The sequence below is a fragment of the Ammospiza nelsoni genome, chromosome 6 (genome assembly GCF_027579445.1).
Source record: "Ammospiza nelsoni isolate bAmmNel1 chromosome 6, bAmmNel1.pri, whole genome shotgun sequence".
Classification (NCBI taxonomy): domain Eukaryota; kingdom Metazoa; phylum Chordata; class Aves; order Passeriformes; family Passerellidae; genus Ammospiza; species Ammospiza nelsoni.
In genome coordinates, this window is record NC_080638.1 from 43,544,494 (window position 1) to 43,558,686 (window position 14,193).

The 14,193-nt window shown below is 40.5% G+C and overlaps 1 protein-coding gene across 1 annotated transcript in view; it reads left to right on the forward strand.

Annotated features, from left to right (window-relative positions):
* NRXN3 (neurexin 3) overlaps positions 1 to 14,193 on the forward strand; it is a 703,958-nt gene that overhangs the window by 74,285 nt on the left and 615,480 nt on the right. Inside the window, exons 5-6 of the mRNA XM_059474030.1 lie at positions 5,132 to 5,335; positions 12,886 to 12,912. Coding sequence (XP_059330013.1) covers positions 5,132 to 5,335; positions 12,886 to 12,912 — 231 coding nt within the window. The remainder of the gene's footprint in view (positions 1 to 5,131; positions 5,336 to 12,885; positions 12,913 to 14,193) is intronic.

Genomic DNA, 14,193 nt, shown 5'->3' on the forward strand with positions numbered 1-14,193 from the left:
CTGTATCTCTATGTGTCCAAGATTTTTACTGTTTTATTTTCATGAGTTTCCATTGGATGACAACTCATAATAATAATACTGACATCTTGTCAGTTTGAAATCTCTAAAGCAGAATAGCTTTCTTCTTACTAGCACAGTAAACCCTATCATTGTCTAAATATTAGTGATATTTATTGTTTGCATGGTATTTTGCTAGACTAATAAATAGCATTCTTATTTCTAATGCAATGCTTCAGTTTAGGAAGGTTTTAAATGATGGTTTTCTGTTTTCTGTTATTTTCCCTCTCAGTGCTAGTGAATTACCTTTACATCCCTTCAAATTTCTTTCCTGTTTGGCGGACTAAGTTTAAGGTGAAGTCTGATGACAGTGAGATGGGAAACATCCAGGGAAAATTCAATTTACTGCAGAAGGTGTCATAGCACATTTAGAAGACATAGACTTTTCTTATGGGTCAATGAGAAGCAGTCCCAGAGCACAGTACCACCAGGCACCCCCAGCCCTGCCGGGCCCCTGGGGCTTCCCCCCTGCTCCTGGCCCTGCACCCCATGGCAGCCCCCATGGCCCACCCCACCCAGTGATGCTGTGACACAACAGACCCCAGGCCCCACTGAGTGCTGGCCCTGGGTGTGCCAAGCCTGGCCCTGCCTGGCAATCACCCTTAACCCTGGCCAGCAGATAGACTTCCTGGCCGGAGCATGGACCTGCCTCATCACCATGAGCTTCCCTGGCTCTTGGCTGGAGCTGGCTCTCATCTGTCCCTCTCACCTTCCTGTGTGTGTGGGACAGCCCCGGGCAGCAAGGGCCTGGCACAGGGAACCCCACAGCTTCTGACACCCATCCTGCTGGATGATGTGCAAGGTCCTAACTGCTGGTGAGCACTTAAAGTTCCCATCTTATCTTTTCCACCAAAACAGGAGCATTTTCTCCTGGGTTGTCATCAGATTCAGTCTGAGTGATTACATTCGGGCTTCCCAAATTACTTGTCAGGCTTCTTTTGTTGAAACTCATCTGTATGCAATCCACTCAGTCAGGAAAGAAGATTTATTGCTCTTTTTATAAAAAAAAATTGTTTTTGTTTTGTTTTAAAGTATAATTTTGGTTTTAAGAAAATCTATTTTTTATTTGGTGCCATGTGTCTGCTAGTGGATATGTGAGGGCAGGAGGTGAGCTGTGCAATCAATGCCTGCAGGAAAGTGTCTGGTTTGTGAATACAAAACTTAGGCACTTTAGGGCTATTTGAATTCACAAGTATGTGGAAATCTTTGGTCTAAGCATTTTGGTCTTGTAAATGTGGCTGGGGAAAATGTCCTGTGCCCTGAAGTCCTCTCACTGGGGACTTCAACTTTCATGAAGTGTGGATATTTTTAATTATTTTTGCACTGTCACCTTTCTGAAAATTTCAGTAAAAAACTACACTGTATTGTAGTCTGGGAGGCATAGGAAAAAAGGCCACAGGGAAGAACAGGAGACTACAGAAAAACTAAAAGGGAGGAGAAAGAAAAGAGGTGAGGAATGGAGATTAATACAGGAGAGTGGTTTGAAAGCAGGAGAAAAAGCATGAAGAGGTCTTGAATAATTTTCTGTCTGCATGCTAAGAATATGCCTGTTCCATCTCCCTAGGAGGTTTATGCAGAGCCCTGTGTGGAAGCAGCAATGAATTGCTCCTTTGGATGCTAAGTGTAAAATTAAAACTGGCAGGGTCTGAGAGCACAAGACTGGGAATCTAATTGCTCCTAATAACATACTGATTTTCACAGATTTCTGGCATTGTGTCAGAGCAGTTTTGAACCAGCACCTGGTTTCTTCCTCTTCCCATCTCCAAGCTAATGGCAATGGAGCTTCTGGCACTGGGATCACAAATAAATGCCACTCAATGTTTTTGTCTCTACAAATCTGTGGGGGTCTCAAACATGATTTCACATATTGCTCCTATGCATCCAATATAATAGCTACCCTAAAAGTAGAAGGGTGGCAGAAATGTGCATGTATTTTAAACTTGGATAACTGTGCTGCTGCCTGTATTTATGGTGCTGAACAAAGCATTACAGTCCCATTGTTGCAGGTGGCTGAGGACACTTGAATGGATGCATTCAGAAGAAGTTGCCAGCACAGGTGTCTGGGAGGCTGAGGTCATGCACTTGTTGCCAGGTTGCATTCAACCCTGAGCAGATTTGCTGTATGTGCTGCTCAACTGTAACATGCTTTTCTCAAGCTTTGAGGACTGACTGTCAGGAAAAGGAAATAGTTTTTACTTGTAAGACTGCTACTAGGCAATACCCTTCTCTGAAGGGGTGTTTTCATAGCTGGAGGGAATGTTCTGCTTGCAAGATGTGCTGAAAAGCTCTCAGGTACTGTAGACTGAAGGTTTGCAAAGTGAGAATGAAATGTCATTTTTGGAATACATCAAGTGTATAGGGCACACACAAGAACAGAACATTGTCTCCTGGGGTTGTGTGAAGCCTGTTTCAACTGTTTCAAGATATTTAATTTTATCTGCTTAATTGTTAAGAGGTTTCATCACATTGTTTGTAGCAGACTGTCTGGAGAAGGGACAGTAATACCTGATTTAGGCTGCTGTGGGATGTCAGCTGTCTAGACTTTTATGTCATCTTCAGCAATTTTGAGTATTCTTCAGGTCCTCCTTACATAAGTATAATAGTAAGGGTTGGGATTTCTAGTCTAAGAACAGTAATTGTCTGGCAATGGAATCAGTAAAGCTGAAAGATGCGAGTTCTTACTGAAGGGAAGAGACTCATTATTACCATGCTTTTGGTTTGTTCTAGTCACTGCAGAAAACTCATCTTTTCAAAGCACCTAATGCATGGCACTGTGGAGATGGAAGCAGCAGAGCTGGGACACTTGTGTCAGCTACTCCCACTCGTAGTCCCCATATCTTCCAACCCCCTTCTCTCAGCTATTCATGTGCCAGGGCCAGCAACTGTTTCATGCAAGGCACATCTGAGCTGAAGGCGTCAAAAGAGCCATTTCATGCCTGACTGCATTTTCTAATACAATCTGCAGAGAGAGAGAGGAAAGAGAGCAAGAAAGGTTTGTGTGTACATAGGCATTGCCTTTGAGTGTATGTATAATATACAGTACATTTAGTTCCAGCTTGCAGCTGTGGGTGGCAAGTGAGCGCTGCAGACGTGAGGAGGAAGAGAATTGCACTTTGAAAAGAAGAAAGTATTCTTACACCTTGGAAAAGAAGCTTTCTTTCCTTCTCTGTTTCTTGGCCAAGTGAAGATGTGGGACCCCAGGGGAGCACTGGCAGCTGGTACCAGAGATGTGTGTATTGTAATGGCTGAGTGGGTGATGTGTGTAGAAAGCTTTCTCTGTACAGATCATGACAGTGTGTGATGAATGCAGCTAAGAAAACTGATGAGTAGGGATGTTGTTCATCTTAGTGGTGCACCCAAACATCCGCCCAAACATATTAAGAAAAGTTTTCGTAATAAGTTTGTATGTCCTGTGACTGCAGATGTGCTGCATACCAGCTTATTAATATGGTGGGTTTCTGCACCAGCACAACTTAGTGATTCCCACTAAATGTTTTTGAATCATATGTAGGTCTTCTCTGTCACTTTATCAGCTTAATAGTTATATATTTATTTATCACCTCATTTAAATATTTATTGCATTGCATTAACAGTTCTGTTACTGGCCGTTTTGGAGCTTGCCATGGGTATTTTATGGCATGGACATTTGGCTGTTCCTCAGTTTCCCACCCATTTACCCTACTGTAGCATCTGACATTTAGACATTGAGAGGATGTAAGGTTTGTCTCTGCCAAGATTGCTGTTTCCTGATGGAAGTTCTGCTCTCATTGGCTGGGAAAAATGGGACTTACGAAAACATGAGGAGAACATCTGCATTCCAAATACATGTTTTCCAGTTGATTAAATTAGATGGGCTGGGTGGTGGGGTGGTGGTGCCTGGAGAGAATCCCAGTCAATCATTTGAGAAAGCTCCAGCTGAACTGAACTGGATGAGGTACTGGTATGAGAGCTTTAGAGCAATCCATCCATGTTTCTAGGAAGCTGAACCACTCTATTTTTTTTTTCTTTTAAACTCTGGGATTTTGATATGTAGTTTTATGGTAGAAGCCCTACATGGAGCAATGTCTACAGCTCTGCCTTTGATAGGGGTTGGCTGTGGGGAATAGAAATGCTCTGATTCATGTATTAATGTATTTATGTAGATTAGTAAAGTTTGCAGATGAAAATGCTTTTGAGCATATTCCGTGAAGAAACAATGATTGCTATGCTGTAGTGCTTGCTGCAGTTCTAACACAAGGCTTTAATTCTACCCCTTAGAGGAGAATATCACTTTCTGCAGGCAAGACCCTGAACAAATAGAGAATGCTAAATTTAACTCTTTTTCTCAGCTGAAATTCCAATTTTCTTTGACATCTTCAGAGATGATAGAAAAATATAACTTCTTTCTTCACTCCTTTCCCCTCCTACTGGCTTTCATTGTGCCTCTATCTTCTAACTTTTCCTGCATTTGAATGGCACTTGCAATGGAGTTTGGTTTGTTCCTTTCTTCATTTGCATTGGTTGTGTCAGCAGAGCTCTACCAACACTGGTTGTTATTAAGTAGTGGAAAAATATAAAATCAAAAAATGGAACAAATCTGATTTAGGAAAGACCTATTAGGAAATTCACTTTATACAGTTGTTTGTCTTTAAACTGATATCAATGAAATTAAGTTCCTCTCTAAATAAACAACAGCAAGAGTACCAGAAATCAGAACTCTAGTTGCTGTAGTCATTACTGCTAGTCCTGGGAAGGCTAGACTTCAGTGCACTGAAGGAGATGTGAAAAACGAAGGCTTTGCTAGCTTATAATCACAAATGGGCTCTGTCCTAACATGCTTGACCTTGGGAATTATGTGTCCATAGGTACTGCTGTCAGCAGTTGCAGTGAACACCATATCTTTCTTTGCTGTTCATATTTGCCTGGCAGGGTTTCTGGGTGCAGTTAAATGTTGCATTTTCCCCAGTTACATACCTTTCTGGGGCAAGTGCTATGCTATGTGTTCTGTAAACACAGTGCTCTGTGGTAGATGTGAGGGCTCTTCAGAGGTGCAACTTCTTCTCATTTTCTGCAATTGTTTGCTGATTCCTTGCAGAGGCCTCTATCTTGAGCTATGATGGCAGCATGTACATGAAGATCATCATGCCAATGGTCATGCACACAGAAGCAGAGGATGTGTCCTTCCGTTTCATGTCCCAGCGTGCCTACGGGCTGTTGATGGCGACCACGTCCCGGGACTCTGCTGACACTCTGCGCCTCGAGCTGGATGGAGGCCGGGTGAAACTCATGGTCAATTTAGGTATCGTATGAACACCTCCCACTGCCCTCCTCACTATTAATTTGGGCTTGTGATTAGTGTTTTCTAAAAAATTATTTCATTTATTTTCTGTTGGTTTGATTGGATTGTATTGATTTCTAAAATAAATGCTGAAACTTTTATAATTATAGTCTCTTGCGGAGAGAAATTCTCCTCTGCATTGCTGCATGAAGATTTGCTGTCAGTTCTTTGTTAATGGACAGTGTTGTTTAAGTCTTTAAGTTTTTAAGTTTCCTTTCTTGGTCTGGGACTGGTGAGCTCTGTGTGAAACATGCTACTTGGTCCATCTTTTGATCAGTTACATCCCTCATTCACCCAGCATCACTCAAAACAGTCAAAGACAAACATGGAAAGGAAGAAAAATTGATATGTTGGCAGGCAGAAGTTCTGTGAACCCCCTGCCCTTTGCATAATTTGTCAGCATTTGATATAGCTTGCTATATTTTATACATCTAATAAAAAAGGCTGGTCTTATTGCTGTGTCTTTATAAAAAAGAAATTAACAACAATGAAAGTGCATCCCCCTCATCCCAAAGGGCTGTGTTCTGTCTCCTTAGAGTTAGACTTTCCCAGAAAATAATTTAAAAAGAAAATTAGAAACAAGTCCAACAATAACAACAATACAAGAACAATTGGGGTGAATGTGCTATTAGATTAGCCAAAATTAGTTTCCTTGCCATTCTTTATGTATGCTACAGAATGACAGATTTTTAAAGAATGTAAATACATGAGTTGAAGCTTTCTTTTGCTTTTCAGTGATGCAGCTTGTTGCTTCATGTGAAGTCAGGAATATAAACAAGAAGATGTCCTGACTCAAAGAGGCAAAACTAACATAATAATGCATAATCTTATACCTCTTAATGTGTAGCTTATTTTATATGAAGGGTCATGTACGGTCTGTGAAAACTTCTGTCAGCTTTTAAAGTTCTAAGGCCCATTAGAGCAAGTTTTGCATTTTTTGAGCTAGTAGTATCACCCCATTCAGAGCCCTGCTGTGGCTACCAGGAGCAAACCATGTAGCAGCTTTGTTTGTACAATATGTTGTCCTCTGGAAACTAGCTTGCTTTTTAAATTTTTATCTAGTAGTTTTTCTTTTGCCTTTGAAATTGTGATCCAGACCCTATTATTTACTTTTTGAATAAGAAAGTGAAGAAGATGCATCAAACAAGTTCATATTTCTTAAAAGAAAAGTGTCCACCTAAAAGTCTATACAATCTATTGCCTTGTAGTAAATAAAAGCTAAACACCAACCAGAAAAACCCCCATATATTTGCATATTTGTTCTACTTAGCTTGACTGAAGAAGCATAAAGCACTATTGAGTCCATAGCTGCATAAGAGCACTTGCTGTGCTATCCAAACTGGCCTATAGGACAGATGGATAGATGAACCTCAGCTGTGTCAGTAACTCCTCAAATAAAGAGAAACAGCACTCTGATGGTAGCCATCTCTGCCTATATTAACTCTAAGGGAAGGAAAATTTCATAGATTTGCAGGGTTTCTCTGGAGAGCAGCTCAGAAAAACTGCTGTTGAGCCTCTTTACATGTGCAATGAGAATCTTCTACAAAACTCCAGAGCATTTGTCTATCTATATGTGTTTGCATTTTCTTCTGATCTAATTGGTTGCTAATAATCAAGAAAAATAAGATTCTATTTCCCCTGTTTAATTTCTTGAGAATTATGGCTATTTTTTTTTCTCAGAAAATAAAATTAATCACTGAAAGTTTGGTAGGGGCATACTTCTGTTGGAGAAGTGATGGGGCAACTGAGTATCTGCCTAATTCTACAATATGCTCCTGTAGCCCAGTTCTTTTACTTTTCAAGCCCTAGTTCCTCTACTTGTCGAAAGGAGAATTCTTTGCACCCTGAAGATGTGAGTATGCTTGGTGCTGACTAGCTATGTCCTAGTATTTTAGTAAGGATTGCTTTTATCAGCTTTGATATTCCCACATGAAAAGTACTACAGCATGAAAATTGCCAGACTTCATAAAAAACTGTCACTTTTTCTTCTGAGAAAGATACCACTTGTTTGATTCTGTTAGATCTTCTTAAAAATTAATGAGAATTAGGGGAATTTGCTCATTTTGGGTGTTTGCAGCCTCCTAGAGTTAGACCCTGAATAGTGGATATGAGGAGGGGATATTTATATCACCCTAAAGATATTTATTTTTTAAAGTTTATTTTTTCCTTTCCAGTTTTCATTATATCATGCTGGCATTTTCCTTCAGGACCTGTCAACATTTTAAGTCTTATTGGCATTGGTCACTTTTGGCACTCACTGGGATTTGTTATGCCACCACTTAGCCTAGAGGTGGACTGTTCAACTCTGTCTGGCTCCTAAAATACGTGGCTAAAGATTTGACAGATGGTCTACACATGTTGGGAAAAGATGTGTTGTTGACAGCCTAATGCAGGGACAACATCTTTAAACAAACCCCTGTGTAAACTAAAGGCTGACTCTGTGTAGTAGCAGGGACTGAAGCAATGTGTATGCCACATTTTGCCAGCTTTTCAGCTGTAAAGTTTTGTGAGGTTGAATCTTCCCTGAAGTGACTATAGGCTGGATCAATGGAAACCTGTCAGCACTCTCCTGTGTCTAACTCAACAGTGGGGTGGTTTAGAATTTTGGAACGCAGACTGAGCTTCACCTCTCCTTTATTCGGATTTATAAAACTGTCAGAAAATGTCCTTGAAACAGGACTTTCCTTCTGCCAAAACAGCAGTTACCTTGCTGTTGAAGAACAGAATTTGAGGAAGAATCACCTTACCAGAGCCATTAATTTCCAGTTGTTTACTCTAAGTCACAATAACTCTATACGGAGACTGCTCATAGCCCAAATGTCACAAACAAGAACTAAATCTTTACCTGACTTTGCCAAAATCTCCTTACCAGTGAGAAACAGTCATCAGCACCACCTCTGAAGATCTGAGTGTGCTTGGTGCTGACTAGCTGTAAATCAATATCCCCTGAGCATCTAACCCACGATAGATATGTGTGAAAAAGGACTGTTTTGAGGGGTGCATTATTTAATTGTGCTTTTCTTATGTCATTTAATACTACTACTAAGAGCTTTCTCTTTCTTCTCTTTTGTGATCTATTCCATTTGATTACTTATTATCATTTGTGTCTTTATTAAGGTCTTCCCTACTTTTTTTTCTTTTTTTTTTTTTTCTTCTTTTTTTTTTTTTTGGTTGACTCTTCTGTGTGTTTCAGTTGTAAAGCTTTCCCATACCCATCAGCCATGGTAAATCAAAAGATGGTATTCGACCCTTCAAAGGCCTGAAGCCTGCGGCCCGCACGGCAAACAGCCCTGAGAACAGAGCGTACGGAGCAGCCTGCAGGGGCTGGCATATCCCTCTCACCCCTCCAACCAGGGTCCAAACCAGCCAGGAGAGAGAGATGCAGTGGGCATGGGCAGCTGGGGGCTTGCTCTGGAACGTGGGAGGGAAAGGAAGAGCAGCAATGAATGATTCTCTAAGGAAGGGGACAAGGAAGTTGCTTCAGACCTTTCCAGTGGGGGTGCCTGAGAAATTGCAAATTTTCATGTTGACAGTAGTCAACATGAGTTGACTCAGTAATTTGAGTTTTTTGTGGTGTGAAGATTAGAAATCCAAATGTGATACATATCTCTGTTGAGAAGGATTTTGAAGAAATGAGTCTGGAGTGGAAGGAGAGAGAGAGATATTAGGCAAATCATAGCTTGGAACATGCTTGGGAATTATTTTTGATGCTGAGATGATGTGCAGAAAGGGAAAGAAATGGCTGGTCTGATAGGGAGATCCAAGTTCACATTTTTCCTCCCATTTACAAGTGGCAGGGTTATAATGTTATACTGACTTTTATTAAAGACTGTTTTAGGGGTTTTTTTCTTCCTGGCCTGGCATATCTTCAGGTCACTGGTGACAAGGATAAGTATTTCCTTCCGCCTCTCATTTAAGGAGGTATAATCTTCTCTCTCACCTCTCTTTTCCTAAGATAAATCCTGAAGGTGCCAGAGCCACATTTGCCCATCCAAAAGGGAAAGTTTCTTTTGTCATTTCTACATAAAAATACTGCAAATAGGAGATAGGCAAGGAGCCTTAATATAATGTAGGGTAAGTGTGCACAGGACTTTATCTGGTTTTCCCATGGGAAATAAACTCAGTGTGAGCTTAGAAGAAGTTGTGCCTTGATTATCTTTTTTATCCTATTCTTGCCCTAAAGTACTCTTCCACAACCCCATATGGCTGGCTGCTTATCCAAAGGAAAAACCATTTTGTCCTCACACCGTAAAGGTAACTTTCTTTTTTTTATTCAAGGATTAAACAGCCTGAAGCCTTAGCACCATCAAGTAAATATTACTATTTTCAGACAAAATGATAAAAATGGTAAGATTTCAGATCTCTGTTTGCTGCTAAAGATACCTCCATTCAAACAATGGATCCTTTGTGTTAGCTAACTGCAGCCGAGTTATTTAACCTTTTTAAAGGAGAATGTCTCTGGCCCATTTTTCAGGTGATGTGCTCTGGAAAACCTTTCATCTGAGCACTAAGAAACTTCTGGCGTACATTAGTGAATTAATGAAATTAATTCAGAAGGTCTTCCCAGCTAATCCTGCTCCCCATGCAGTAACAGACTCTATTTTCACTTGCCTACTACCCACCACATTCCTCATCCAATTGCTGAACTGGCAGGTAACTGGATTTACAGCTGTTCAGGCATACTCATCTCCAAAACTTATCTCAGAAGTAAATACTGGTAACAGGGCTGAGTGGCCCAGATGATGATTACCAGAAGTCTTATTGCTCTGGTTCTGTGCAGGAGGAATCCCAAGGAGTTTTAAAAATTATTCCCAAATTAGCCAGATGCTGCTGTTCAGAGCACAAACACCAAACTACACCTGCCTCCTCACTTCCAGGAAAAACCTCTGCTTTGGATTTGTACTGTTTTACTAGTTTAGAGGAACATTAGGGTTTTCCTCCTTATCAAAAACTCATTTAAGAAAGAGAGAACAACTTCATGTGTTAATAATTGGAAAATTTTTGGACTGCTTTGGGCAAGGCTCAAAATTAAGGCAACAAAAAACCCCTATGCACGTTCTTGGATGGTGGTGCTGGGGTAACAGTGCAAGCAGATACCTTCTCTTAGCTGCCCTGCAGGATCCACACCAACCCAGTGAAATGAAACCTGCATGGGGAGCTGCTTCCTTTGGAGTGCACCTGGGTGTTTCTGTCTGGCTCCCAATTGCGTGGCATTGCAGACTTTGTGCTCACAGTCTGGAGATGTAGTATTGCCATGTCAGGGCACTTCTCAGGGCAGTCCTGGACTCTCATCCTTTGAAATAGGAATCTTGCAGCCAAGATAAGGGCTACAGTGGTTTTCAGTTTGAAACATCTATCCCTTCATCTTGAATAGTGTTTCAGCCTGAGGGCAAGCCCTAGGACAAATAGTTTTTTGGTATCACTAAAAAAAACCAAAAAAATCTCTGCAGACATCAATAGCTCAAGAGTGATTTTAGTCTCTTTGATGAATGTTGCTGAGGACCAGCCATGTATGTTTCCCTTTCCAGCACACTTGTTCTTTAGTCTGTAAGAAATTCCCCTGTTCCAGCTATAGCAACTCCCTTGACCTCACTTGCCTGTGGTGAGACTTGGGTGTCTCTCTTGCTGTCACTCTCCATCAGGTCAGAGAGGGAAGTTCCCCTGCATGTACTTCAGAGCTCCCTTTACCCCACCCAACTCCTGTAAGGGATATGGCCACCACTGTATGGTGATCGTAGCAGTTGCTCCAGGGCTGTTTGCTCCCACTTTTCTGTTGCGGTTGACGACACATGACAAACCTAATCGCACAAAACCAAACCCAGATTTTCTCAGGAGAAGTTCTGCTTGAAAACAGACTCTCTCTGGCTATGTTACTCGTGATTGGGATGTCCCTGCTCATTGCAAGTCTTTATTTATTATTTATAGACTTTTGTTCTTTCCCCTCCTTCATTTTTTAAGAACTGAGTTTAGCTACTGAAATAATTTTCCTACATCTGTCTGAGCAAACATAAAATTGGTCCAGTTAAGAAGCAAACTGCATTATATTTCTCAGCCATTCTATATAATCTCCCTTGCTGGGCCATATCTCTGTAATAAATGCAACCATTCCTGGTGATCAAAGCTCTAGTTGTGCAGACAACATGTCCACTGCATTGTGTTATTACTCACAGCCTTGATTTCCTGCAAGAAGGCCAGCATAGCCCAAGACATGTAATAGCACTGATATGAAAACTCTTGCCCATGTTAGACATCACAGCAGTGGATGTTCACAAGGCTGTAAATAGGCATTTATAAATGAAAGATCCTCTTGTGGATCACATCCTGAGATATGCTGAGCATTAGTGTGTTAAACGAGAGAAGCAATGCTCTGAAGCCCTCTAGCTCAGGCTCTCCTACCTCAACTTGCTTTCTTTGTGAGACTCCTCTGTTACCATTTATCAGATTCCACAAGCATTTTTCTCTCCTTGTACCTCTCTTTGTCCCTCCCTTGCCTGTGACCTCTGAATGAAGCAGGGCAGCAAAGGTTCCCAGATCTGCCATTTCAGTGCCCGTTTCATCTTCTCCCTGAACGTTACGAACACCCCACTCAGCCTTGGCGTTCAGGCAGCAAGATGAGCCTGGGCTCTGAGGAGCTGGCAGGGCTGGGGACCTTTGAAAGACTTCCCCATTCTCCCTGCCAAGCCCGACAAAAAGTATTCCCAACCTCCAGAAGTAGCTGAAATCTGGGCTGGGCGTTCGTGCGGTTAGCTGTTTGCAAGTGGCCATTTTATGATAGGACACAACTGGGCAGTATGTTAACCCTTTCCTCGCCTGAGCAGACGGTGTCAAATGTGTCTGTGCACATATTAATAGTGTTTTGGGCCGGCTTTGGGGGAATTAGAAGAGGGTCTGTCTTTGGGAGAGCTGGAAAGGGTTAAATATTGCACCAAAAAATCTCATAGGCTGATTTTACAGGTATTCTCTGTTGACAGATGGTGTATTTATGCAATAACAATACAAATTAATTTAAAAGAAACCAAGTGTAAAGGTTCACTTTGAGCTTCAAGCTTCTTAGAGAAATTGCTGAAGGTTTCTAAAAAGCAAAATGACACTTGAGTATGACTTGTGTCTTGAGGGAGACTTTAATGCCTTAATTATAACTTTTTAAATTGTAATTCATATCAAGTCATGGTCTGGAGTGGAAGATTCTCTTAGATTTGTAGGTTTCTATAAAAAGAAAAGAGCTTTCTGTAGCAACATGTGGCTATGTATGTATATTGGTATATTTCTCTATACATATATGTATATATATATGTGTATATATATATATATTTATGTAACAGATATTTACATTGAATATACTGTACATATACACCCACTCCTGAACTTGTACAGACTGTGTATAAGTATAAAATGGCCACATCTCTTTGCGTGTGTCTGTCCCCGGAAGGGTGGACTGATTGTTTTTGGATGTCTGCAGCTGTTACCTTGAAGGATGCAATTTCATCTTTCATTTATTTTTCCCCATCTAGACTGTATCAGGATAAACTGTAACGCCAGTAAGTTTTCCCTCAAGTTTCATTTTGTTCTCTTTCTATATATATTAAAATAACTTTATTTTCTTTGCTCTTTTATAAGCTGTTTTTCTTTTATTTTTTTCTTTTTTTTCTTTTCTTTAAAAGAATCTTTTGAAATTGAAGGGATTGGGTGGGATATGAAGCTGGAGAGGGAGGAGGGAAGACTTTAAGGTGATTGTATGTGGAAAATTTTGTATTAGGTTTCTCCAAGGAGGAGCTGAGCTGTTATTTCATAGCTTTGCAGAAGAGCACCTCAGGAACCTGATGAGCTGATATTATATTTCACTGGTAACCTATTGTCTTTATGAAAACTTTAAGGAACAATGTAAGAATAACAACAGGTACTGTATGCACTTCTCCACTACAAAAAGGCAGGCATGTTTAAAAACAGAGAAAACAAGCTTCAAACTCTTGCTTTATTAAAGACTGGTGACAACAGGATATTTATTAAGTTTTTTTAATTTGGGTATAGAATAAAGAAAACTTAGATTTTACATTTAGAGTATATTATATATACTTAATATATATATGTATATATATGGCATTTGCAATTCTTAGGTTTCTGTAAGAAATTCCATCTGAATCTCTGGGTCACCTAAAATTCCTTTCAATATATAGAAGTAGGGAGGAAGGATTATAAAATTTCTGTGAAAAATAATAGTGGAATATCATATCCATTTCTAGACTGACTGAGCAAGCCAAATCTTTTCTGTTCTACTTCAAAGAGCTGATCAACTTGATGTAGGCCTCAAAGTCAAAAGCACTCCCCAAACACTGGAGCTGTTTAGCTCTCAAGTGTGCTTTGAGCTTATCTTAACTTGTTACCAGCTTCTTGAATGTCCTCTGTGTTAGATTTTATGTAGAAGTATTTATGAAGGGCAAATGCCAGCTGATTGAGACCATACTTTTTACAAAAGTGTGAGCAAGTAGTTTTTTGGACTTGGGAAGTGGTCCCTGGGAGCCTGTAGCTGGTGAGAAGACCTGATATGCCATAGAAGCTTGTTCATGATAATTGACTTTATTTCAACTATTAAATTGTTATCTCAGCCCATGTGATTTTTCTCCTTATCCCACTGATGGCAGGAGGGGTGTAAACAAGCAGCTGCACGGTGCTTAGTTATCTATGGGATTAAACTGCTACAGGTGGGATTAGTCAGTGTACGACTCAAATCTTGAAAGGTCTTGTTGAATTCCTTTTGCTCTTCGAAGTTTTCACACTAAATTTCAAGATAGAATGTGCAATAGGAAGAAGTGGCTTGAATA